At 31.9% G+C, this 12,311-nt stretch overlaps 1 protein-coding gene across 1 annotated transcript; it reads right to left on the minus strand.

The window, feature by feature from the left end:
- Positions 1-7,047: 7,047 nt before the first annotated feature.
- Positions 7,048-12,007, minus strand: LOC147074948 (gustatory receptor for bitter taste 66a-like). The gene is made up of 4 exons (XM_085943279.1): positions 11,309-12,007; positions 9,848-9,916; positions 9,327-9,420; positions 7,048-7,133 (listed from the first exon to the last, which is right to left on the minus strand). The coding sequence occupies exons 1-4, from the start codon at positions 12,005-12,007 to the stop codon at positions 7,048-7,050; spliced, it is 948 nt and encodes a 315-aa protein (XP_085799405.1).
- Between the last annotated feature and the right edge of the window lie 304 nt (positions 12,008-12,311).

Below are 12,311 nucleotides of genomic sequence, written 5' to 3' on the forward strand. Positions count from 1 at the left end.
AATGTTTAGGATCACAGAGATTATTAATATAATTTTTTATTGTAAATATTTTGCTATAATAATGTCGACATAAATTTTAATAATAGTTTTATAAATGCTTTTAAAAATTAATAAATATAAAAAATCTTAACACCACTTCACATGGACGTACTGAAATATGACTATATTCTAAAACATTAGAGCGAAAGGTTTAAAAGAATACTATTTTATATAATAAAAAGCAAAATGTAAAAGTAAAAATGCAGTCATCAAATGTTTAAAATAAATATAAAGGATAATATGGATTCAAAATTATGTAAATAAATTACCTACAACGTTTAAGGAATGTCCAGGATCATGCTTTGAAAATAGCATAAAAGCTCCATTTTGACGTACGCTGAGCATGTCCCCCTTGAAGGGTTACGTAAAGTTGAAATGAAAAAAGAATTGAAAAAGACAAACTCTCAAATTGTTCTCCACTTGAGGAGATGGTTGATATCTTTAGATTCATATCTCATACTATGCTTGAAGACTTGTATACCCATGCACCTACAGGACAGGCAAGGGATCTGTGAATCTCTGCGTGGAGTGATCTCTTAGATGCCATCGAGAACGAAGCTTTCCTGATAAGCCTTTGTCATGTACATCCTCGAGTATAGGCATCTTTTCAAGATGTCGTATATCGCTATGAAGATAGCATCTCTATTCAGATGTTTAAATGTGGTATTGGCTACACACGAAGTTATTAGCCATCCTAAAATCCTACTATTCACTATTTACATATTACATTTTTTAAATTATTAAGTTAGCCGTAAAATAAGGTAGGTACCTAATATTATTTACATAATACCGAATTTGGTCTCTGTGAGTATAGTGTAATTATTGTACTGCAATCGTAATACTTATCATAATTCAGAAAACCTTAGAAACATACATATTATAAAATACATAATAATATATAATTTGTATATGAACGAAATTAAGTAATAGTTATGTGACTGAAACATTTCTCAAATTTCGTAACTATTGGCACCTGGCTATTACAGTTTGAATCGAGATAGGTACCAATAATATGTACTTACCTTGCTTCCTAGCCAGTTAATTAGATGGGGTGCAGGTAACTAAATTATTAAAGCACATTTGCCTGAATTCCGACAGATGTGGGTTCGAGTCCTACCCGGCATCATATTTTTTCAAAATTGTTTCTAATATGTATATTTCTAAGGTGTTTCCGAATTATGTATGTTCAATAAAACATATTACATTCCTAATTTTTGTGAATTAGGTATTCGTTGATTTTTAAAAAATAGCTTGTTATAATCGTAAGGGCCGGCCGTCCCTCACCCTGCAGTGGTTCTAAAAAGGTTATTTACGCGCTGCATGTCTGGTATGGCAGGAGGCGCGAGAGTTGGCGATGAACCGAGGAAAATGGCGCGAACCCTATGCCCCAATGCTTGGGCGTGACAGGGTGAAGAAGTAGTAAGTAAGATGTGTTGCTAATAATAATTAATTGTACAAAAATTAAGCATAAATAATATAAATGGTCAACATATTATTTAATACAGTCAATATAAAACCGCACACACATAGCATACACACACACGTAATGTTTACACATTATTAGAGTATTAATTAAACTTTCTTTTGCTAAAATAGTTGGTTGATTTGAGTACTCTCAGTTTCAAAAATTTCTGAATTTTCTGATTAATTTCATACAACAGCAACGTCACGTCGGTCAACAAAGCAATGACAGATGACGTTTCAAAAAAAAATTGCGGAATTTTCCATGACATTTGCACCACCCGATACTATCTAAAAGTTTTCGATTACTTAAGCTCGAGTGATAAATTTTTCCTATTTTTAAAACTGTCTAAGATTAATTTGTCAAAGGATAGGATAGGTACTCGACAGCAAGTAATCTGCGTGAAGTTGTAATGGCCCGCTGTAATAAATCTGTCACAATTTGTCATATTTCCCGAATAAAATCGTAAAAAAAACACGCCGAGATTGTCAAAACACAATGATCTATTAGTATTTGAGAATGTGGAGAAGTAATTGATTGTCGTTCGGTTTGCCACACGTCAACTTGTTGGCGATAATTAATTATTTTGCGGTCTAAACGGTGGTTGACCGTGATTCTTTTTTATAAAAAATTCTACCCGTATCATCAGAAAATAATCCCATGCAAGTTCACCACCGACGAAATGAAATTATCAAATAAAATCATCATTGTCTCAAAGTAATACCTACGCTTCGCTGAATGGTGAATTTATTGCAATATAATATTACTTTATTAATTTCAAGAATTAAAAATTTGACGGATATAATAAATATTGATTCTTAACTTCGCTTACCGATAAACATTAACATGTAACAATAATATGTAAAACTGAAAATAATTCTGACAACACTAAAATTCAAACAAAACAACACCATATTACAGACCTACAAACTTATCTGTAGAATGGCCAAAAATGGAATTACGAACTACCATAGGACGCCATTTTGAAAATGTCAGATTTTGTCCAGTTATGAGTATTGGTTGGGTAGTTTTAGACAGTGGCTCCCCCTTCCCATTCTTCAGATAAGTTTGTAAGTCTGTATAATCAAATTCAAAATATTATGCAAATTGTTTCATAATCTATGGTAAAAATTCAAATCTGGAACGAAGAAATAAACAAACATTCTTTTTAACCAAGTTTTTATTAGCTCGTATTCTTGTTTATCCAGTATTAATTTTTTCTTGCGTGTCCAGTACATATTTTTTCTTGTTTGTCCAAGATTTATATTGGACGATTGAAGATTTTGAACTAACTTCCCGACTAGCTAGATATTTGAAACTTTTAAAATATATCAGAACACGATAACAATGCATTATTTGCATACTTTTAGCCATTATTTTCATTCTTTTAGAATTGAATTCATTTTCAGTTAATTCTGTTTTGTATGGAAAGTTATTATTGTTGGTTGCTAGGGGGTTTTAGCAACTAAATTATTAATATATACGTGCGTTACTATGAAAATCAATATGAAATGTCAAAATGACATTACAGTATTCTATATTTATTCAGTATTTCTATCAACTACAAAAAAAAGTATTTCTTAATACATAGAATTGTCAAGATTATATGATTCAAAAGAAAATTTAAAAACGTGGTAGGTATATAAAAAGTTTTATTTTGTAATTATTATATTTCTATACGTATTCTTCTCTACAGACGTTTCACTACATATTATGTCATAATTAATGTGTTATTATAAAAAATATTGACACAGAATTTGTTCGATTTCTAGACGCACATTTCTCAGCTCACAGCATACCTCATATTGTGTAAGATATCGAGGATAAAGCCTAAAATAGGTCTACTAAATTGGTACTACAAAATGTAGTCTGTAAGCTGCACAACTTTCATCAATTGGTGCAGTAATTATTGAGCTATAAACGAACAATGACCGATTTTATTATTTGTATAGATTTTTTGTTAAATAATGTATTAATATCTTCACATAACTTAATTAATTACCTACATAATTGATTCTTTGTCTGACAAATGATTCGTAGATAGTATCAATGCACGTCTACTATTGTGCATGTAGGTATCACTCACTATACTACTAATTATTGACATCCTCTCTGTATGAAAACAGAAAGTTATTCTGTTCCGTTCGAATTTAGTTCCGTTCATTTTTTAAATTTTAATGATGTCCATATTTTGCAATAAAAAACACATGTGATAAGACAGGATCAATTATTTATATTCTGTTATCACCAAATCTACGAAACACAAATCTATTATTGTGATCGTGTATTGAATTATGACCGTATTTAATTATGTACAACACCTGTAGCGATTGTTCACCATCTTTTCCTACACGATTGGCCATGAATAGCTTCGCAATAAACAGTTTGCCGACCACTACAGGCTACTACAAAGTGACATTATTAAAATAAAAAGACGTCTTATGTTTTCGTCTTTCCATTGCGCCATACTGGTAACTCGAGAGACTTGTCTTGAAAATAATTTTCAGCAGATTCCCCCCATTATTATTTGGCCATCGTCATTATTTTGAATTGTTCTTGCGTGTATGAAGAATGGGTGCATTCCTGATAACGCTTTTTTTCACGTATTATTATTTTGTCTTCTTTCCAACTAACTGTAATACGGATTTTTTGACTAAAAATAAAATATAAACACAGAGCCGGCATATAAAGCCAACGTTTATACTATATTACATAAAAATATGTTGAACAAACCTAAGATATTTCGCCTTCTGCGATCAAAATTTCTGAAGCAAATTACAAAGTACTACGTTTCTATACAATTCCAATTAACTGTGCCTCTATCTCTTCACAATATGTGTAAAAATGGGTAGACTTGGGATCCAATTTTATACTTCACTTACATAATATATATTATATCGACCCCATCTCTATATACAAAAGATTGCTATCAATATCTTTTATTACATATTAATAATTATTTATTTACACACACATATAAAAAATAAATTACATTACACTTTGTGTAAAGTCAGCATACTTTATAATAAAATCAACAAAACATATTATGAATAAAATATGTATTATAAACAAACACACACATAATATAGTTAACATACACACACATAATAAACATATGTAAAAAATACATTATAGATTACAAAAATAAAATAAAAAATAATAAATGAAATGCATATGTAGCCGAATATATTTTTATCTTAGGGCAGTCCGTTAATGAGTCGAACAGCGCTCGTGAGCTATCGTCGCTATAGATTGGTTTCCCGAATATCCGTTTTTGTCGAAATCGACCTTTTAATGCAGAATGTGTTTTGATATCTAATTGGACTAGAACCATCCCTTTCTTTAAATTACTTTGTAATGGTAATGAATACATCATTCATATGCTGTAAAAATACCAATTTAAATATCTCCATGTATTTAAATATAGGATTATGAAATTTGTTTTTCGTCTCCTGAACATTTGGTCTATCCGGGAAACCAATCCTACAGCGACGCTATGTCTACGTTATAGAAAAAATTAACGTTTCTATTCAATATTCCTGAGTGGTATATAATGTATGAACATTCACATTTTTCACTGCGAGAAAATGTCCAAATAAAAAATGCTAGTGTGTCATCAGCCTCAAAAATTGGTTAACCAAGTAGGTAGTAAGTAAAAAAACTCAACATTGATACACTGTTATCAACAACTGTTTTTATCTTATTCTGAATCTAATAACTATAGTATACCAACTAATATATTTTACTTAAAATGTTTTTAATATACTGCATGTTAGTGCCTTCTAGTCCGTCCGTCTAGTCCCGTTCATTTGAGTACGTAAAAAACGCTTTAAATTCAATTATATTTAATAATACTAACTAATTTATAATTTCAGAATTAAATGCATCACGATAAAAATGTACATATTAAATATAATACAATGATAAACATATCATGAAAACGTTTATTTTACCGTTGCATCAGTGACAACTGAATATGGATGTGTCATTTATATTCAAGTGTGAATCTAAATCTAGCCCTGATATGAAATATATATGTATCTCTCTTCTTGTTCCTACTAGAACGTTCCTTTCTCTTTTTATGCCCGATTACCTTGAATTATAGTATGAAAAATTCATGTTTTTGCCGGCATGATAATGTGAGCAATTTGGCAATTTTCAAACATCATAACAAGCTATAAAAAGTTTTACTTTATACATTTATATTTCCGTTAGGCTACAAATTATAGTGCCTACAAATGTCGTCAGTTGACAGTTACGCCGTCGGACTATTATTGTGTTCCGAGAAATATTATTTTATCTTGGCATTATTCAAAAGCTATAAAGCAAATAAAGTCATACAGAATGTTTATAACCTTACTTTGTGGCACAGAAGATTCATATTTCATAAACACAAAATCTAAATGTCAATAGTAAATAGTATGTGATAAAAACCTCCATGTCTGATTACCAATTCTTAACTAAAGGAATTTAGAGATGTGGAATTTGATATATTTTTTAACATTCATTGAACAAACGACCTACCTATGTAATTTGTATTTAAATTCCAATTGATTTAATATGTGTACTATTATATTATTTGAGTCATTTTTTGTTTCCCAGGTTTCGCCTTTTGGCATCTTCAGGCACTACGCGCACTCACCAATTGCATACTAACACACAAAATATAGTTAATTCTAGTTTACTTATAAAAAATAACACTAATTAAAATTCATTGTAGAGTTGAAATGTAATAGTGTCACCAATTCATTCGCTCGTCTTTATGGTAACGATCTTCGATAGTATATGTGATTATTTATATCTAGACAAAATATATATAATATGGAATCCATTATTTTATTTAACTCTGCATCCATTAATTCGTCAATTTATAACTGGCCTACGCACATTGTAGCCCTGTAACGTAGACCCTCTACGCCAACGTAGCACAACAATTTAGTTGTTATTAAAATAAATACTAGTAAAATATTATTTAATACCAATAAACAACTAAAATTCTAATAATTTAATGAACTATTGAATCGAATTAATATGGTGGGTTCATGTTTAGGTTCATTTTTATTTTGCTTTATTAGAGGCTGCTTTACGAGGATAAGAAAAGATTTAAATTACATTAATAAAATTTATTCTGAAGTAATTTCATGGTTGCAAAGGTTTTATGATAGAAACACACTAGAATCAAATATTTAATTTTCGTTGGTAGAATATATAATTATGACACATCGTAATACAATGAAAAGGTGAATTTGAATTATTGGTCTATTAACTATGGCTCGGCTTGAAAAAAGATAGAATTTGCAAGATGTCAATGGTAATACGGTTTTATAGTATTATATTTTACCGACTGGTCTCGACATCTTATGCTTCTGCGTGTACTTTATTATTACGTCATGTTATTGTATGCCATTCGATTTATTCTTAAAATATTCTTAAAATATCATTCATCGCAAATTTTATTTTCTTTTGTATATTATTTACATTCTGATTATCTTTGTAGATTCAACAATTATTGTGAGTAAATCATCATGTCATGAGAGTAATACATTTCATTGCTTCTGTGCTGGATTTTCAGTTTGTTGTGTGGAAATTAAAAATTGAATTAAGATGACAAGATACGTTGTTACTGCACCAACTATCTGAAAACCAAATATGATATTATATATTTAAATCAATCAAAAATAAAGCTTATATTAACATGATTACATAATGAGATAAAAAGATCACTCGTTAAAATCAATCGTTTATCGTTGATTTAAATTATGTTTATTATCTCAGAATACAATTTTAAAAAACTAATATTTTGGTGGCGTATTTAATTAAGCGGCCATTAAAACGACCATCCAGAGAAACACACATACGACTGTATAAAACTGTCGTGAGTTTTTCTCAATAACTGACAAACGTCATTTTGATAATACAACATTTCTTCAATTACGAACTTAAGTAAATATAAAAATTACAACAAACAAAAACTTCTGCTCAGAAGATCATGGAGCTAATCTGTTAAATCAACTATATAGCACCAGCTTCATTACAAACCGTACAGTCGCTGTGAAAAGCTGGATATAGTGATATTTATAGAGATCTAAACTAAAGACTATACTGGGTGGAATACATCTTTAAGGCATAAAGCCCATTGACGCAGCGAGTGCGGCGCTCGCGCAAAATTTCTACAAGTGGCGCGTAAATCATCGAAAATACAACGTAATCAAATACGCCAGCGCACACTGGACTTGACGATGCCTTGTGCCCCGCCTGCCGCATGAGTCACCGTTTTTCGCTTCTCGGCGATACGATTTAATGAAAATACAAAGAAGTCCATTCATTGAACACGGCTACCAAAATCACGCTGCTCGAGGCGTCGTCGATCGACGGGCGAGAAGCAATTATTTAATAACAGAGATATCTTTGCTTAATTTTATTCCGTGTCCTATATTTCGCTGGTTGAATAATGTCGTCGTAAATATTAATTACAAGCCCCGAAATAATATAATATTTTTATTGCTTTGTTATGAGAGACGCTGTAATAATAATTATTTTGTGCTGCTTGGGCCGCTTATTACATAGGTGAAGGGTAATGCGCGGCAAGAGACGTGTGATTATGGTTATGAATAAACGCTTCATACGCCGACTTCGCCCGCTCGACGCGTTCTATGGGCACTATCGCTAAGGTAGACGTTATCGTCAAAATGTTTAATGTAGACAAAACAAGAGCGGCAACGACGCATCAGAATACTATATTTCTGATCGCTGGACAAACTATATATTCTAGGTATGTCCAACTGATATTCAGGTCAGGGTTGAGTAGAGATATGTTGAAGGGCCAGGGCAGATATTCAGATGTGGCACCAGTGATGATAATAGTGGGTTCATTTCTGCATCTGGCAAAAAACACGTTGTTTATTCGATATGTGGTCCACGCTGGGTCCACGGGTCCAGTAAGTTGAGTGACTGATCCTAGTGCAAAACCTTAACCTGGGCAGAAGCGCATGAATTACGTAGAGCGATTGATATTCTAGAAAAAATATAGAGCTCTGTTTCTTTCACTGGGCTCATGGAGATATTCTTACAAACGAAAATCGTTCATTGCTCATCTTCAGTTTGGGCAACCTCGAAATAAAAACCACCCCATGCTCATCAGGTGATACTTCATTGGCTGCATACCGTTTAATACCAATATGCCGACTAATGAATGGCTCCGAATGCTTTGTGAACTATCATAAAGTGGGTAATGATAAATATGTCATCGTAATAGTCGAAGGCTTTATATTACTATAGCTGTCGTATTCTCATTATTTTCCTCACAATAATATGTATCTAATTTAAAGACCTACAAGTATATGATGATATTCCATTCATCTCTAAATAAAAACTTTATAATATTCTGTTCAAATATTGACAATTAATATAGAACTTTTAGAGCAACTTATAATATTGTACTGTAATCAAAAAATATAATCCCAAGAGTATTAACATAGTAGTAACAAGCATTTTTAATCTGTCCGCAAAAGCGTTGTGATTATTAAAAGTTTTTTAATGCTTCTAAAAGCTTTATGGACATTAGATTGTTCGAAATTAACTACGAAAGTTTTCTGAACAAAAAAACAGAATTGGGTCCATCATACTAGTTTCACAATTATTTATAATGTTTAATATATTCTGTGAAAAATAATATATCTGCAACCACAGTTTTTATATCCCGTGTAACCTTTTATCTTATTTTTATTATAAAATGTATATTCTTATGTAATTTTCGAATTCTGGATACACTACCAATTACAGATATTTCAAATTCAATCGTGAGATACCTCGAATATATGGGTACTTACGTGATATAGTAAAGAGTAGTCAACTGAAAACATTCCACATGCGTTTATTTTCACGTTTTTGTGAAGTATTTGAAGCGAAAATTGAGTCACCTGTAAAAGAGGTTACAAATAAATCACTTAACATAAAAAAAACATGAAAAACTGAGTCAACAAACATTATTTTATTTCAGTTTTGAGAAAGTAATTATTGTATGTAATGAGCATTATATGGGGATACTTCACAATCAATTGTTTTCATGGAAACATAGCATAGAAAAAAATATTTATTTATAGGTAGGAGGATTTGTCGCCACCAACTTTATGACTCCATCTGGATAGCATGACCGATTACCAATTTGGTGCCAGTAACGATGAATAAAATAGACGAAAAATCGTAACATAACTATATTTGAACATCAATTTCAAGCATGTTTACCAAAACCAAGTTGGTAACCGTCAAATTAATTGTTCTAGCATCCAGATGGCGACTCTTAAAACTATCGCCCAAAATTAAAATACCATATTAAAAAACAATTACCACATTTTTTAATTCATCATCCATTGTGTACATTGTATTTTGGTGTAGAAGAGATGCCGTCCTCCGACACTAGAATATAGCAAAGATAATTATGTTACTCATAACATAATTTACGTGTTTACGTACAATGTTTGTTACTTTGTACATATTAGTTACGTAAATATAAGCCGAGAGTTTCAACCTGGCCAGGCAGTCACCAAATACTGAGGTCCCCACGGAATCAAGTGTGCTTTGGCAGAGCTTAATAATTTGACTTCAACTTAAAAGCACATATTATGAGAGATATCACAAAGCTGGTTGTACCGACTTGCACCTAACGTCTCCTCTCTTTCCGTACACATTTAAAGACATTCTCAGAGGATTTAGTTAATAGCTTGTAATTTACATTCACAGAGATATGAATACAAATCAACAAGTTGAATCTCGAAGAGTTTACCGGCAAAACCGACATTCAAGGGGTGTCTACGGCGGTGCTACTGAGTAGTGATTTGACCTGGAAAGATACTAGTTTGCGATAGGGATTTTGGGAGATGCCACGTTATGCATATAATAATCAACCTAAGAAACATCCATGGACAAATAATAATACAATTTAAAGTTTAAATAAGTAGATAATATGAGTGATTCACAACCATAGTGAACCAAGTCCATTCTGGTTATTTTTGAGTAAGCTATGTTCATACAAAATATTTGAGTATTTCCTATTATCTAAGGGTAACAGTCGTTGGACCAACGTTCGATATGACAAATTTGAATTTTTATAGGAAACACAAAACACTGCTTTATAGCTGCAAAATTATTGTAGACTTCTGTGTTACTTGATTTATCGTTATGACAGATAGTGGTGGGCTCTTTATTATCGAGTATTTGCAAGGTATTGCTTTGTGATGATTTCGTATATTGTACAGACGGTCGTACTAAAAAAACTCGTTAGGTAGGTACATCGGAAGTTTTTGTTATTAGGAAATAATATTTTAATTATGGTGATATATACTATATTTGCCCACGATGGCCCAGGTTTGAATTCTGGATCTGGCAAATACAAATTTTGTTCTTCAATTCGCGTTTGGAGTCAGTTTGTATATTCCGCGCCGCGCTGTCAACATTTGTATTAATATCACCGCGGTAAATAATATTCCTTATTCTTTGACGCCCACAATTTCCTGGCGGCTTACGAGTCGACTTGTAATGTCGTGGGTCCCAGTTTCAAATCATGGGTCTAGCAAATACATATATTGTTTAAAAATGTGTGTATGAGTCAAAGTATGGACCTAATATGTTGAGCAAGTGGCTAACATTTATTTCTCGTAAAAAAAAGAATCTGTTAATACAAGCCTCCACTCTGTGGAGGCCCATTATGATCTCGGACATATTCAAAAAAATAATACTATATAGGACGTTGAGGATCACAATATGAGATCACAAAGTGTTACAGTTCAACGATAATGGTGTTATTCTTACCTCTGATTCGACAGCGACGCTATACCTTGCCAGACATAACACCTTTAGACATGCCTCAACCAGCAAAACCAGTGGTATAGTGACAGTGACAGGATCTTCAAAGACACTCACTTTTTTTTCATCCCTCGCGTATCCAAAAATCATCGCGTAGAGTGCGACAAAAATATTCACAAAAGAATTCAGCAGATTCATTAGTGTCTCCATAGATATAGCGCTTTTCAATTCGTTGGTTATCTCACAGAGATTAAAATGCAAATCTCTCAGCCGCGTCAGTTTAAATATTTTATCATTTTTCGCTTTCGTTATTCCCACGTGTTTTGAGCTTATTGTGTAAGCACCATCCGAGTGAATGTTTATTAGCATGTCATTGATTGTTTTAAATCGAATGCGTATTGCAATCAAAAATAGTATTTCTTCTAAAAATATAACCATAATAACCTTCATCGGATGGTATGAATGAAACCATTTTCTGAGACAGCTAAAAGTTCCATACCCACATGTAAATACTACGTACATTAAAAAGAAACTTGTCCAATACAACATTATTATAGACACACTAACGTATACAATTCGTTTAATTTCTTTATTATCCATCGGCTTTCCTGCGATTTCCAGCTGTCTGTCTAATTTCTTGAATGATTTCATCAATTTCAAATGCTTTCCTGTGCTTAATAAGCTTGCGATGACAGTTACGTGCATAGTGAAAAATCCTGTAGCCGTAAACAGTGTATCTATTCCATTATCGAGTTCTGATACATTGTTTTTTATCTCTTTCACGTAAAAGAATGATATTAAATGGGATACGTTTAAGAATAACGCATAAAAACTCCACGGTATGCTGTAGGTACGCCATATTAGAAATTTGGGTACAATTCTAGGATTCTTTTTATCGTGTCTTGGCTCTGTTATACTCAATCCAAATATAAGTTTCAAATATGTAATAATTATGATTGAATCAGCAAATTCGTCCATTTTTGTATATGTTTTTTTCGGTTCAATAAAC

This window comes from Rhyacophila brunnea, unplaced genomic scaffold (genome assembly GCF_057557595.1).
Source record: "Rhyacophila brunnea isolate RB1 unplaced genomic scaffold, BYU_Rbru_1.0 scaffold_15, whole genome shotgun sequence".
Lineage (NCBI taxonomy): Eukaryota > Metazoa > Arthropoda > Insecta > Trichoptera > Rhyacophilidae > Rhyacophila > Rhyacophila brunnea.

Coding starts and splice junctions, on each gene's coding strand:
- LOC147074948 (XM_085943279.1), bottom strand. CDS start 12,007: ATGCACGTAACTGTCATCGCAAGCTTATTAAGCACAGGAAAGCATTTG. Junction 9,917..11,308: donor GCGTCGCTGTCGAATCAGAG/GTAAGAATAACA, acceptor GCTATATTCTAG/TGTCGGAGGACGGCATCTCT. Junction 9,421..9,847: donor ATGATGAATTAAAAAATGTG/GTAATTGTTTTT, acceptor CCTCTTTTACAG/GTGACTCAATTTTCGCTTCA.